The 15,719-nt window shown below is 43.4% G+C and overlaps 2 protein-coding genes across 6 annotated transcripts in view; both read right to left on the bottom strand.

Moving 5' to 3' along the window:
* The window catches only part of ADORA2A (adenosine A2a receptor), a 30,243-nt gene extending 28,653 nt beyond the window's left edge, over positions 1 to 1,590 (bottom strand). The window contains exons 1-2 of one of the 4 annotated variants that reach the window (XM_039726019.1): positions 852 to 1,590; positions 572 to 661 (exon numbers count right to left, since the gene is read on the bottom strand). The gene's annotated coding sequence lies outside the window, so the exon portion shown is untranslated. The other 3 variants (XM_039726021.1, XM_039726017.1, XM_039726018.1) reach the window with 3 other exon arrangements.
* A 6,805-nt stretch (positions 1,591 to 8,395) lies between these two features.
* Positions 8,396 to 15,719, bottom strand: part of SPECC1L (sperm antigen with calponin homology and coiled-coil domains 1 like) — a 62,493-nt gene continuing 55,169 nt past the window's right edge. For both annotated transcript variants that reach the window (XM_039725832.1, XM_039725831.1), the window contains exon 16: positions 8,396 to 15,415. In XM_039725832.1, the coding sequence (XP_039581766.1) occupies positions 15,326 to 15,415 (90 nt within the window). In that variant the 3' untranslated portion in view covers positions 8,396 to 15,325. The remainder of the gene's footprint in view (positions 15,416 to 15,719) is intronic.

Consider the following 15,719-nt stretch of genomic DNA (forward strand, 5'->3'; position numbering starts at 1 on the left):
TCCCCGCGGCCCGCCGGCCTCACCCACCTGGCCTGCGGAGCGCTGCGCTCCGGCCGCGCCCGGAGCCGCTCCCGGTGCCGGCGCTGCCCCGCTCCGCTCCCGCCTCCGCGCAGGACGCGGCCGCCGCGGCTCCCCCTGCAGGGCGGCGCGGGGCGGGCACGGCACGGGAACGGGACCGGGAACGGCTCCGGGAACAGCTCCGGGAACGGCTCCGGGAACGGCTCTGAGAACGGCACCGAGACCGGCTCCGGGACGGCACCGGGACAGCTCCCGGCCCCGCGGTTCGGGCGCCCGGCAGCCCCGCAGCTTTACCTGGCGAGCCGGCACCGACACGGCCAGCCCGGAGAGCATCCTCGCAGAGGGAAGGAACTTCCTTGAGAGTCCTGGCAACGGCACCGGAACGGCTCCGGAACGGCTCCGGAACGGCTCCGGGACCGGCACCGGGACCGGCTCCGGGACCGGGAACGGCTCCGGGAACGGCTCTGAGAACGGCACCGAGACCGGCTCCGGGACGGCACCGGGACAGCTCCCGGCCCCGCGGTTCGGGCGCCCGGCAGCCCCGCAGCTTTACCTGGCGAGCCGGCACCGACACGGCCAGCCCGGAGAGCATCCTCGCAGAGGGAAGGAACTTCCTTGAGAGTCCTGGCTTGGCGTGAGGGACCTGCGAGTGACAGCAGCGCGCTTTGACCGGACTCGATCTGCATACAATGAAAGGAGGAAAGAAAGGAGAGGAGAGGAAAGGAGAGGAGAGGGAAAAGGGAAGGGGAGAGGGCAGAGGGGAGGAGAGCAGAGGAGGGCTTTCTCGCTACATTATTTTAAGCATCTACTTCTTTCCAGGCTGGAAAACCCACCCAGCAGTCGGAGCCCGCAGCTGCAGCGCTCGGGGCTGCGGGGACACCGGGCCAGGCTGCGCACACAGGGCAGCTCCACTCCTCCTCTTCCAGCTGCCACTACTACCCACGGAAAGGAGCCCTGGAAGCGCTTAGGAGCTCTCTGCAGAGACCCTGAGAGCAGTTCCCCATTCCCAGCGGGCTGTGGATGCCCAGCACTCTCCACGTTTCCTGCCGGCGCTGCCCCTGGGGCCGCGCTGTCCCCAGGCAGCTCCGCTCCTGCAGGACTCGGGGACAGCCGTGACTCATCTCGCAGCAATTTTGAAACAGGGGGAGAACCTCTCAAGAACTGCATCCCACTGGTCTTTGTGGGTATCTTCTAAGTTTTTTAAGTTCTATTTTTCAAGTTTACCTCTTAGCAAGTAAGGAATCTACGTGTTCCTATTGGGTGGACACTGCAAACAGGAAAAACCACCAGCGTGACTCCACGCTTCCCACCAGCTCCATGGCAGGTCCCAGCCTGTGACAGACTGATCCACCCCAGCGACAGCCAGCCCAGGCCCCTCTGTGCAGGGACTCCTTGTTTTATTCCAGGATTCCCCACTCCAAAAGCATTCCCACACCACTGACACCCAGCACTGCTCACCCTGCCTTCCCTGGCATGCTTTACATCTCCTTGGTGCAACAAGACAGTAGGAAAGAAGGAGCAGAACTGGCCCCAGCCCCTCCAGTGCCAACCTCAAAATCTGTGAGCATCTAAGCATTAAAAACCCAGCAGTGGCAGCAGCAGCCAGCACCTGAGCTGCCCTCCCCTGCACTCTTACCCCAGTCAGGAAGGCAGGCTGGTTCATGGGCTGGCCCAGCTGGGAGCTACAGAGCAGAGTGAAGGCTGCTCCAAACACAATGGGAATCCTCTGGGGAGGAAAAAAAAAAGGAATTTTTCCCAGGAAGTTACAGAAAAAGCTGGAGTAATTTACCACACAGTTAACATGAAATGATTTTTTAAGGAACACATACAGTGACTAGCCAAGTCAAGAGAAAAAAAACAAAAGTGGGAGATGAGAAAATTAGGAGCCTCATCAAAACATGCTGCATAGATGATAGATTTAGAAATGCCACCTGCCTACATGATGTTTACCAGAGCTTTAAAAAAAATGCTGACACTAGGAATGGGATACTACTCATGTAAGGGTCTCACATCTGCCCTGTACAAGAGGTGGTATTTTCCCACTCCTAGCTGATATTCCATGAAATTTTATGCTGGGCAATTGTTTTTGAACTAGAGGAGCAGGTCAGGATCAGCTGCCTGCCATGCTCTGCTGCATCTGCTCCGTGCTGCTCCTTCCAGGGCAGTGTTTGCTGTGTTGCAGAGGTTGCCTCACTCTTTGGCCCAGATCCTCAAAGCCATCCAAATTACTCTCTCCCACTAAAATCAATGAAAGCTGGAAATAATACTTTTAAGGAGCAGGGATGCAGTTTCTAAATATTATTTTGTTCTCAAATACATTAAACATAGCTGTTGCAGTCAACGCTCTTGGCTGAACTGCCAGACGGGTTTATTCCAACCATGCCATCCTCAATATATCACCTCACAAGTTTCCCAAGTCACAAATGTTCATCACCACACCTGTGAAGGACCCCAGAAATGCATCATTAGGTGTTTCTTTTCCCAACCTTTTGATTTTTTTGTACTCTTTGATTTTTTTGTAGCTAACCAATTTTAAGAGTATTTGATGTAGACTACATAGATTTTCTTTTAAATCAGCAAGTCATAGAAGATTCAAAACAAATGTCCAAGTACTTTCACAGGACTGGCTGGTAATGGCTCCCTGACCAGTTTCTAAAGCTTCTGAGGAATTACTTTCCTTTTATGAAAGTGTTCTGGTACCAGAAGCACTGGTTCCTTCCCTCACTGGCCATTCCAGTTTGGATGGCACATCAGATCTCCATTGTCACCTATTGATTTTATCTGTGCAGCTGGGAACTCTGCAGTGATCCAAGATGTTAAAATCAGTATTAACACCTCCCAGAGCAATGAGGCCAGACTCTCTATGGCTTCTGCATGCTCATTTCTCACTTCTGCACAAGTAACTGTGTTTATAATGAGCAGCTGCTGGTTTATGTCCTATTCAGCAGTTGGATAGGACAATTTCCATTACTATAATAAGATCTGAATAGATCTGTTACCTTTCTTTTGAACTAAAAAATGAATTGGTTTTTTAGTGGTTCTATGCCATTGTCCCTGTCAAGTACCAGACCATAATTCTTGTGCATATTCCATGTGCACTGTCCTTACCTCTGGGTATTTCTACTTATTCCTTCCCTTACCAGGGCCAATGACAGTAAATTGACAGAAAGGAATACAAACAGCTTTTTTATCTTTTGTTTTTTATAATAAATGCAGGGGTGGAAACACCAGAGAGTGCAACTTCCCTTGGTCACTCTGGAGAATAAACCAGCATTACTGTGAGTGCTGTGCCCAGGCAGAGTTTGAGAAGAGACAGGCTGAAACCTCCTGGAAACAAAACAGCTTCCAGCAGCCCCCACAGCCATGGGGGGGCTGCCACACGTTCAGAGCCAGCTCTGAGCTGAAAGGAGTCCAGGACTGCAAGGACAGGAATTACATTTTCTGCTTCTACCATGTGCAGCCAAGTTCTCATTCCTGGAAAGCAGAGCTGCAGTGACATCCTGCTCACTGAACAAGACAAACTCCTGAGTTTGGGCACCTGGAAAAGGGGGATAAGGATATTTGCACTCCTCAGATCCAGCAACTCAGCTCAAGCAGTGAACTCTAGAAAGCCTGTGTAGAACAACCCTTGAAATGCTGACTCCAAAAAGGTGAGAGCAAAGTAAATAAAACCTCATGCTCGAGACCCATTTAGAATCCCACTCTTGTCTCTGTGGCACTGCCCCAGTGACACCTTGGGGACACCAGGGATACCCCTGGAACACAAAACAGACTCATAACCAAACACAGCCTGCCACCCTGGGAAGCAGAAAATTGTACCCAGGTACTGAGGCTTTCACGTGGAGGACTGAAAAATGATCAGTTTGCCTAGGACAGATTCTGGAAGAATTAATCTTACATCAAACAGAAAAAAATATTTCTGTCTTTACAAAGAGATCAATGCTTTATGAGTTTTGAGGCTCTTCTCTGTCATGAAATTTTTCTTTCTAACCAGACTGAATTATTTAATATGTGCAAAATTACATTTAAGGGATGCATATTTTGCCAAGAACATCAAACTGAGTGTTGCATTAGCACACATGTTCAATGTTGTCAAACAAGACATTTAAAATGGTGTGTTCTGACTTGTACACATCCCATTCCCACAAATACTGCCTGAATCTCCTCAAAAGCAATGAAAGACACCTGTGTTAGCCTAAAAGAAGGGATGAGGGCACAGTTATTGAGGTCCTTTGGATACACCAGCAAATCCTTCAACATTAAAGACAGTTTTATATATATATATAAATACAAATCTGTGTATTTGTATATATGTGATTGTTCAATGTAAAATATTTTATTGCATTTTTAAAATCAACATGGAGCTGTATGTGCGTTTGTATATATGTGATTATTTCACACACATTGTTCAATGTAAAATATTTTATTGCATTTTTAAAATCAACATGGAGAAAAGCTCGATTTTTCTGAAGAGTGTCTCCTTTAACAAAGTTACACATGCAGAATTGTGCTGGCAATGCCCATGGCTGAAATCATGATGAAGGACACTCCCGTGTCAGAGACTGAAGCCTTTTGCACCAACTGTTCAATTCCAGCACAGGAGGAGTTCAGCTTTTACCAAAGGCTTAAGGAAAAGAAGCAAAGCATATCCCCAACAGCCTGAGTCCAGTCTGGGTCAGGAACAAAGGAAGGATTTTCAGTAATTTCATGTCAGGAGTTGACTACTCTCCATAAAGACACTGCCCAAACAGACTGTGGCTTTATTCCTCTCAATGCTACCCAGCATGACAGACTATGAGATGGAATTCAATCTAAATTTAAGCACTCTCTGTAAACTATTAATAGAAGAAAAACTGGTAGCATGAATCACCATGTGGGAGCTGCAGAGCAACAGCTAAAATATAACTTACCTTTACACAATAAATGAACTGTTGGAGTTGAAAGGCCCAGCAGAAGTCACTTGATTCTTCTTCACTTGAACTATTCTCATTTCATTCTGAGGAGCAATGAGAGGGCAGCCCTTACTCAACTCTACAAAACACACATTGTGTATAACCCAGTTTTGTCACAACACAAACTGGAGACAAAAAGTGGCTGCTGACCCTGCTCCCCACCACTCCCTGCCAGGCAAGAGCGTGTGCTGGCCACCTTGGTGCAAAATGACACAGCTTCAGAGGTTTAGAGTTGAGCTCATGCTTTAGCTGCCATTTCAATGCCAGCTGCACCCCTGGCCAAGAGCAGAGCAGCACCAAACCCTCCTGTGGCGTTTTGTCTCTGCCCACACCAAAGTCCAGCTGTGTTCATTTCTCAGAGCAGCCCTTTTTGGGGGGGATTTTTTTGCAGCTCCTGAACTGCAAAGCTGACAATGCAAAGCTGATTTTGCAGACAGCCCTGGCTATGCCCAGGGCAGGCTGTGCCCTGGTGCAGCCCATGGACTCCGAGTGCGGCCCCACGGAGACACAGCCTTAACTCAACACAGTGGCATTCTGGTGCTCTGTGGGATATTTATTTTTGAAAAATATGATATTGTCAACAGCTCAGTGAGGTTGTCTCCAGACTGTTATGTCTCCTTCTCAAGTTTCTTTCATTTTTAAGAGCTTAACTTTTAGGCTTCTGGCGTAAGGAAAGAGCCTAAAATGGTTTAAGAAAAGGACATAAACAAGGGAGTGAGCTATGCACAGCACTGGAGAGAAGCACAAATAGTGCCCCACACTATAGGATCAATGCAGATGTCTAAGGGCAGAAATACTGTGATGAGACACCACTGGGTCCAACCCCATTTTCACAATGAGATGAAGAAGGTTTCAAAGAGCTAAAAATCCCGAAAGACAAAGACCATTTAAGAAAAGTCAACATCATATTTTTCAAATAGGGCATTTAATACACAGAAATTCAGTCCTACATAAAGGGTTAACCAATGGTGACACAGAGGAAACAGCAGACAAAGGCTCATAAAAGCCTTAACCTGGATTAGAACTGGTGGCACCACTCCCTCATCTGCTTCTTTAAAAATTCCTAGACAATGCTTTTTTTCTGAACAAAGACTTGCATGGGAGAAGTTTCAATTCAACTCTTCTAATAGAAATGGAACTAATAAAAATATTTAATTAGACATAAATGCTCTTCTAATCTTGAGCTGCCAGGAACAGAGACACTAATTGGCCAACCTGCCCACTCAAGGTGCTGGGCTGCAGCACCAAGCAGAATTCTGAGAAGGTGCTGGGGCTTCCTCAATGCCAACACAGCTTCCCCAGCAAATTCAAAGGGGAATCCACTCAACCTTTAGTAGTGAGGATGAAAAAGAAAACCAGCTTGAGATATGAGAACGTCTCAAGATGAAACGCTGGGCTCAAGGAAAGGTAGTGCTGAAAAAACACCACAGACCAAGCCCTGAGTGAGAGCTGAGAGGGGCTCAGAACCCAGCTCCCTTTTTGTTGGTTTTTTAAGTTCTGCTGTAGCTACTGGCTGTAAATTGCTTCCTAGTTCATAAGAAAGTTTAGAAAGGAGTTAACCTTCAATGATAAGGGTCTCCTCTAAAATAATTCTGTGTGGTAATAATGCACATCTTGTGAGCTCCTCTGATCTCTGCCCTTTGTAGAACTCTCTGCTACAGACATGATTTAATCCAGGTCTCTTCTGTCCATCTAAGCCATTGTGAAACCCTTTAGCACAATTTCAGCAGAAGGTCTGTGTTGCTATCCACAGAATTTAACAATTTCAGCAGAAGGTCTGTGTTGCTATCCACAGAATTTAACAATTTCAGCAGAAGGTCTGTGTTGCTAACCTAGTTCCTCCACAGAATTTAACTGCAGAAAACCCATGACTCCAATATCAGATTCTGTGACTCAACACAATGGAATATTACATTGCTGTTGTTTTAGAGGTGTTTATTTCACTATTCCATAGAGCTGCAACTTTTCATTACAGTAAGATCTTAAAAATTAATGAACCAATTTTATTATATTCAACTTATACACACTTATGGAGCTGGTTTCACATTTTTAACAGAATTTTTCAGTGTCAGCTTGGAAGGCAATCCATGAAAATACTCTGGTGAGGGAATATCATTTCAGTGGATATGGAAAAGTTGCAGCTCTACAGACTGTGCAGACCCTGCAGTTTCAGCATCCCTGAGGCCTGGCCCAGCCCAGATGCCCACTGCACGTGGAGCAGTCCCTCCCATGGGCTGCCAGGTGCTTCTTATGGAAAAGGAGAATATCTATTTTCTGACATGACTGTACTGCAATACACTTCTGAAACATTTATTTGCAAGAGAAGCACTAAAAACAGGATATAAATCCATTTTAAGAACTAAAATGTTTTCTTAAATCAGGCATGTTCTTAAACCACACACCTCCAGCAGCTCCAGAAAATAAGAATATCTATTTTCTGACATGCAGTACAGATATGCATTTTCTGTACTGCAAAACACTTCTGAAACATTTATTTGCAAGAGAAGCACTAAAAACAGGATATAAATCCATTTTAAGAACTAAAATTTTTTCTTAAATCAGGCATGTTCTTAAACCACACACCTCCAGCAGCTCCAGACACTGCAGGCAGGACTGCAAGGAGCTCTCAGGGAGAATATTTCACCTCAAGAAAGGAGAAACAAGATACTTTCTTGCAGAATAACATTACTGAGACAGAAACTTTTCTGGATCGCTGAAGTCAGAAAACCACACAAAATAATTAAAAAAAAAAAAAGCTAAAATTAAAATACCTACACTAGCCAGTGCCTTTCAGAACAACATTTACAATAATTAGGAGCTCAATCCAAACCTCTGGATCTGATTTATTCCAGAACACTTGAAATTAAACCAGCATTTGGAAACAGTATCCAGGACAATTTGAGACCAAACCAGGTTTAAGGTGTTCTAAGCTTTGTTTTCACCTGGAAAAGTTTGTGTTTAGGCTTCTGCTTCAAACAGTCTGAACTGTTCTAGAGATTAAGCCCCCAACCTCTCTCCTGCCCAACTCCTTTAGAGACAGAGGGGAGAGCACACAATTGCCTTACTGGGGTTGGGCTAAGTTACATTTAATAATTGTAATCCTGCAATGTATTGCAGAAGTTGCCTAAACTGAACAGATTCTTTGCAATTTCCTTCTCTAGAACAACACAGGCTAAGCAGATGCCTTAAACATGTCCCTCTTATCTGGGGTATTCACTCTCTTATCACTTAAAGCCCTTTGGGGGTGGAGGCTGCTGGCATCCCAAGAGAGATAGGATTTCCAAAAAAATCCTGAGGTGACATGCACACAAGCCCTTGGCACACACTCCTCACCTTCCTGCAACACTCCTGAACAAACAGTGCCAGAGGCAGCCTGAGAACAGCCCCCTGTGCAGGCCTTCCCCCAAGAAAACAAGCACACATTCTCCTGTTTGCAACCTTTATTTCATGAATAATTAAGGAGAAAACATGGCAACATTGGCAAATTGAAGGCGTACATACTAAATACTCATACAGAATACACCATGGAGAAAGTAAATGCCCAGGTCTTTAGTGGTCCTTGCAAACTGGAAGCATGTTGGGTCCTCCAAAAGGTTTAGCTTAACACAGGCTTGCTGACTTCTCAAGTTCCAATCATTACCAACTTGGGGCTTTCAAACCACAAACAGGGTGAAATACAATTGGAACACTCATTCAGATTTTCCTCAGAGCTGTATTTCTCAGCTCTAACCAGAAGCAAACAACATGTTTTTTCCTCCTTGCCATTTAAATATATACACTAATACACCAGCCTAAGTATTCAAGACATAAGCACTTGTTGAAACACGTTCCATGTTATTCAGAACCTGCAGGAGCACTTATCTGTACACACATTTATACATGTGGGTACATCTGTACATTTATGCAAAGCCTCTCTCTATGTAAGATATGTGTAAACTATTCAAAAAGCAAAGTACTTGCACTTGTCTGGAGGAATTTCTAAACCCATACACAGACTGACACACAACAGCTGTGCTCCAGGGAAGAGCAAAACCTATACAAATCAGAAGAGCTGGAAGGATGAGAAGAGCTTTTAGAATCACTGGGTTTATGTCATCTTTAAAGGCCATGGAAAGTGAGCTTTAAATTAGCTATTTAGGAGATATCATTACTGGCTGCAGTGTCATCTCAAACAAGGTTAGTCCTTATCCAGTATAGTGCTCTGAAGTCAGACTGAGGCATCAACAAAATTCTGTTCTTCCACCAAGTCCAAAATTCCTCCCACTTCTGTCAGCTCTGCCTCACACCTGAACTGGAAGCACCCTCCAAGAGGAGGAGGGTACCAAATAATGCCCTTCTGGGTTTGATCAGGAGAGCTGTCCAGTATTAGATGGGATCACTGAATTACTTCAGAGACACTGAACAGCTCCTGATCATTACTGACCTAAAGTGAACTTACAGTCTGGAGGCAAACTAGTCTATGCCTTGTTTAGTAGTGTTATACTTTCTTCCCATTAGATAATATACAGAAAAAAACACATTTCTGTTCAAAAAAACCCTTCAGATACATATAAAAGTGCTACTTATAGACAGAAAAATTAACCTTACAATACACATAAAACCAAAAGTTTCTATCACACTGAAATGTTGTAAATTACAAGGATTAATTACTTGAGAATGTTACATGTATTTGTGCCCTCCTAGACGAACTGATTTCCAAGTAACCATCCTAACTGAGCATATGCAATAATTGGAAACCATTAAAAGCCTCCAGAGACATTTCAACAATGGAACAAAAAAGCAAAAAAATAAAAATATGAAAGAAAAAAAAAAAAGAAAGAAAAAAAGAGAAGAGCCCCTTTTTCCTTACTTGTTGAAAGAGTTCAGAATCACAAATGGACTATTCCATTATTGCAAGTGCAGTCCACAGTCAGAACAGGTCAGTTCATGAACTGTGGAGCTGGGACTGCCAATGGCTCCTGTGCAGCAGGAAATGTCTGCTGGGCTCCCTCACTACCATATAAATACACCAGTTACATGCAATTAAAATAACACATGGATCCCTAGGTGAAAATGCACATCACACATTCCTGTGCTGGGGCACAGCAGGTTCCAAGCCTTGACTTCCCCAAGCAACTTCCTCATATTCTAGAACTATGCAAAATACAAAAGCCTTACAAAAGTGCAACAAAACTAGCTTTATGACATTTTTCTTTCCATTTCCATAAATACAATCTCATAAAAATATTATTAAACAGAAGCATACTTCCCAGTGGAGAACTAACAGGCCACATTTCAGCTTTCAGTAAATGCTTTTGCCTAAACTGAAAACCCCTGAAAATAGGGGATTAAAATGAAACCAGCTTAATTGCATCAGGCTGCTGTAATATTCTGCTATTTTACCCTCCTTTATGTTTACCCTCCTGCTCTGCATCCCCAAGTCCTGCTGGGAAGCTTATGTGCAACTCTGGGGCAGACAGTGGCCTTTGGGTAAGGAATATTCCAAGCAAAAGCTAATGTCACCTGGAAGGAAGTCATCTGGTACTCACAGGTTTTACTAAAGCTTCATTGGGAGGAAATCATTTTAATATCCCAGAATGAATTAGCTCCAGGAGATCAGGACAGTGGCTTTGTCAAACAGAGTTCAAGGGTGTTTGCATCTAAACAACTGACAAGTGTAGCAAAAACATAAGGAAAAAACAACTTGGATCAATTAACAGAAATCAGAACTGTACAAACCTCAACCTTTTAAGTTATTTAGCATTAATTATCCACAGCATACTTGCTACATATTCCAGATGCTTAACATCTTGGGCTAGATAATTATAGTGTACTACAAGGCTGATTCTGAAATCAGGGAACACAACAGAAGAACCTTAGATGAAGGAGGGACACAGCAAGCCACACAGTAATTTAAAACCCATCCAGCCCCTCTCCTGTAAAGCAGAAATACTATTAAAAATACCTTTCTAAATAGGGACAATTGAAGGTATTAAGAGCTGTCTGTGTCACTAACTTGGGAAAGCACAATGGCATGTCCAGCACTGGTGGCTGACAAACACACTTGAATAGCCCTTCTCACCAAGTCATGTCTCAAACTGGTTAATATTAGCCTGGAGAAAGGGATACACTAATGGCAGCTTAAAGGAAGGACTTGCAGAAATAGAGCTCACAGAACATAAAAAGCAAACAGAAATAAATATTTACCAAGTCTAGGGAAGGACCACAAACAACCATAGTTAACTCAGTCCATCCATGAACATGACTATTTTAAGGTTCTCTTTCTAGACCACCTCAGCATTACTCATTTCTAGGCAAAAAGCAGCATGAAGATGTACAGCTGGATTCCTCCCCAGAAGAATTTGGCCCCTTAGGAGCTCCTGCTTGGGGCTGTGTTAGTTGCAAGAGGCAAACCAGAAGTGAAGTCACCACAGAACAGAGTTTAAAGGTGTAACTTTCACTTCAGCCTTTGGAAGGAACTGTCACACACCACCTGAACACCAGGCAGTGTCCCCAGACCAGGCACAGGCAGGAAGAAAAACACCCACAACTTCTCCAATCTCCAGCTTCCCAAATAATCTTGGTTAAAGCTAGGCTGGAATAAAAGTTGTGCCCTGGGCCAAATCTGTACAGAAAAAGAACTGAGTGAAAATAATCTTCTGGTGATGCAAATGAACCCAAATGTCTGGAGTGCTGGAACTGAAAAAATAGCTAAGGACTTAACAGTGAGATCAGTAAGAAAATGAGACTCCAATGTCACAGCTACACCTTCCACAAGGCAGATCCTCAGCAGCTCAAACCACTGCACCAGGACAGGAGGGCTCCAATTTATTTCTCTTCATGCACCCAAAACCAGAGCATTCTCTGCTAGGGACATGAACAGGAGCTTACACCAATAAATTAAAGCAGAGTTCATTTAGCTCTGGCAAATTAAGGGCCTTCTAAGACACATTACAGAAAAACACAAACAGTGGAAATATTTCATAAAATTGGAGACAAAAAATTATCAGAAAAACTAAGTGTAACTTGAACAATATATTTTATGCAAAAGAGACAAAAATCTACCTTTAAATCAGAGTATATCACAATTATATACTATATTCTGGACAAACTATCCACAAACACAAATTTAAAAATTAAAATTTCAGAGGCATGGGAATAAGACATTTTTATGAGGGCCAGAGATTCACACTGGAGATACTAAATTAGTGTTTCTATTGGAACAAACAGCCAAATCAAACTGGATTAAACCAAACCAAATCTAGTGTAACACCTACAGGAGTGTTTCCACAGCATCCAGAGGATGACACGGCTGTACCTGCACCAGGATGTGACACAGCTCCATTCTTGTTGCCCAGCTGGCCATGAGTAACCCTGATGTTCTACAGCACAGGCTTTTGCAAGGCACATAGTAAAATATAAATGGATGACAACATATTTTCAGCACATTCAGAAATATCTTCTGGATTAAAAGAGAAGTAAGTCAACATAAACTTGCACTTGACATGAACAAAAAGCAAGGCTGTTTCAGGATTAACTATGAACAGAAACAAAACACAACAGTACATTTATTCCACATCCAGAAGGGCTACTGCTATTTTTCCTCTTGAGCAACTGAATGTGGTTTGGAGCTTCAGAAAGAGCCTCACTGCAGAGTGCAGCAGGGCACTGTGTCTGCTTTAGCTGCTCCATTGCTTCACTCCCTCCCCTGGGCAGCTGTGCAGCACCTCACACGGACAGGCTCAGACACAGCAGGACACAGAAACCTCTTCCTGAGCTGGATTCACAGAGTGTCATCAGACAGATCACACCAAGAAGAAGTTCACAGAGCTCTGAAGTTCATAACAAGATCCCTATTATAATTACTGCTGGCTTTTCTCTCTCTTCCTCTCTGAAAACCAGCAGTTCATGTTTTAACAGAAGGGATCTGGCAAACACGATTTCTCCTTTGACAAATGGTGACACTCTCAGGGTTATTGCAGTTAAGGATCTGACAACATTCCAGGTAAATGAAGATGACCATTGGACAGAAAAAAAATCAGCTCAAAGCTCAAATTACCTCACCAAAACAGGTCATGAGTGAATTTAGATCAAGAAATGTGATCCTTTTCATTAGAAAAATATTACTTTTTAACTCTAAGGCAATGATTAAGACAATCATAGATAAGGATATCACTTCAGAGGATAAACAGAAGGGTTTTAAAACACTGATTGGCAAAATCTGGAATTTAATAATAGGAGATAGAAAGCAAGACAGCAGTAATGTGTATTTCCACTAAGACTATTCTTACTGAAACTAATGAAGAAAAAAAAATTGAAGAAATATAGAGGAGAGGAAAATGCATTTCAGACTTTTATTAAAATCTATTAATGAAGATCTTTCACTTGAAACCTCGTCTGCAACAACTGTCTTTAGATTATGCTGGCTCTTCAAATGCACCAATTAATAATCTGAGGGTCTCTCCTTCTGGTTCTAAAGAGCTGCAAGAATGAGACACTTCTGCTCTGAAAACTTCTCCAAAGGCCCTCAGCACAGGTTAAGTAGTTATTTTGCACAGTTCCATAATTCTCACAGGCACATATCAGTGTAAATGTGTATTCTTATACAATGCTAGAGACATGCTGAATTATTACTCTTCACGTGGGCTATGTTCTTCAGATGATGGGGTTTTGGATTTGGCAATATTTTTGAGTTAAATCTGTGCTTTTTTACCATGAAGAAGTTTCACAGATGCCAAGCACAGTTGCATTCACTGGGTTAACATCTATGACATTCAAGCTGTCCTTAACAGTCGTAAGAGCACCATAGAACAGATTTATTCTCTTTACAATGGGGTTACTGCTGAAAGAGCCTGTGCTTATAAATAGCAGCTGTTACAGAACTCACTGCTCAAGTTGGCTTCTGCTTAATATTAATGAGATGTTCCATGGCTGAACTGCTGCTAAGTGTTCAGAAAAGCAAGAGGCAGAAGCAATGACAGAGTGAAGTTTCCCCTGGATTTGACAAACAAGATTACAACAAACAGCTCGTGACAAATGGAGCCATGAAGCCATTGGGAGCCATTAACATTCCACAGCAGGCCCTGAAGTGCCAGGACATATCAACTCAATGATAGCTAAGGCACTTAAACTCTTTTGCCCAAGAGCTGCTAAATGAATTCAGGTACATTTTCAGAAAGAAAAAGAAGTTGAGCAGACTAAAGTTTCTCAACTCCTTCCTTGTGACAGTGAGTCATTTCCACACAATATTTGAGATGACTGGGTGGACACACATTACATCAGTTCCTCCACAGTCCTTCCCAGAGAACATCTCACCTTCTGTCACTCAGATGTGCAAGACCAACAAAAACCACACAAAAAATGGCAAAGCTGGATTTTGAGACAAACTATTTCATTATTACATCTTATTGAGAGTATCTTCTGAGCAGAAGAAATGCTATCCCAGTTCCAAACTTCCACCACAGACATCCACGACGTGTGCTCAGATTGCTGGAGAGGAGAGCCCGGGGTGGCTGCACAGGCAAAGCAGGAAGAGAGCAAAGAACAAGCCAGACAAGGGGTGATCATTGATTCATTTCTCTTATAGTGGAAGCACAGGGACTTTGCACAGGTTCCTTGAAGTGTAGTGTACCCTGAAAGCCAGGAGCTGCATGTGCTAGTCTTTACAATCCATAAGGTAAAGATGAAAGCCACATCACTGTGACAGAGGTAGGCTTATAATGAAGCTTTAGAATGAAGACTTCTTCTGTGCCAGATTTTTCGAGGTATCAAGAGCACTTTTCCCCTCAATTTGTCATTATGGAATCAAAGCTTGTTTTCCTAGAATATTGTGCACATTTTAAAGGATGGAAAATATCTGTATAGGCAGTAACTAAGTTACCATTAAGAACTCTACTGTATGGGGCTGCCTTATGCTGTGGGTAGAATATTCAGAGTCTGTGAAACCAGGATGCTACAGGAAGTTCAGTAATATGATGCCATGTTACTCTTTTCCTTCTCAAAGCTTGATCTGTACATTCAGTCTCCTATATGCCAGAGGAAGCATTCATCTCACTCTCCCAGCAAAGAAAGTTTCAGGAAGTCTGACTGGAAAGGCAGCACAGAAGTAGTTCAGGCTCTTTAGGCTACATAATTAATCTGAATAGCTTAATCACTTGGGTTATTCCAAGCACTGTGGCAACAAGTTTTTATTTTAAACAGTTGTTCCCATGCTTAGTAGCTGAAGCAATCTGAGGCAATCCATGATAGTGTCACTGAAGTTTGAGGGGACTCAAATGTTGCCAGTTTTCAGTGAAATGGGGATTAGCATTTCAGTAAGATTTCCATCTGGTAGCTCACGTTGGTTGTGTCCCATGGATCTGCTGAATGATTGGGGTTCAGGTTTCAAAGTATTTGTAAATTGCTGTAACATACAGCATGACATTCTGCCAGTCTGGACGCTCCGTTCGCACCATTTCATTGATGTCCTGTCACAGAAAACAGATTGGTCAGAACCAGGAAATGAAAACCCTGAGAGCAATGTGGCAGTGTTTTCACACATTCCTGGGAATGGTAAATCTGTCAAGTTGCCACAATTTAAAGCACTGATGAAGGAAGCTGTGTTTTCTTCCATATACCTTGGAATTACTTACAAAATGTAATGAATAGCATAGCTGTAGACAGTTCTTTTGTTGACTTGAGACTGAAATGCCTGGTGCTGTGCATGCTCAAGCTGTGCCCCACTGAGCACAGCTGGTACAACAGTCAGACTTTACTGTTCACACAACCCTG

The sequence above is a fragment of the Passer montanus genome, unplaced genomic scaffold (assembly GCF_014805655.1).
Source record: "Passer montanus isolate IOZ18808 unplaced genomic scaffold, ASM1480565v1 scaffold57, whole genome shotgun sequence".
In the NCBI taxonomy this organism is placed as follows: Eukaryota; Metazoa; Chordata; class Aves; order Passeriformes; family Passeridae; genus Passer; species Passer montanus.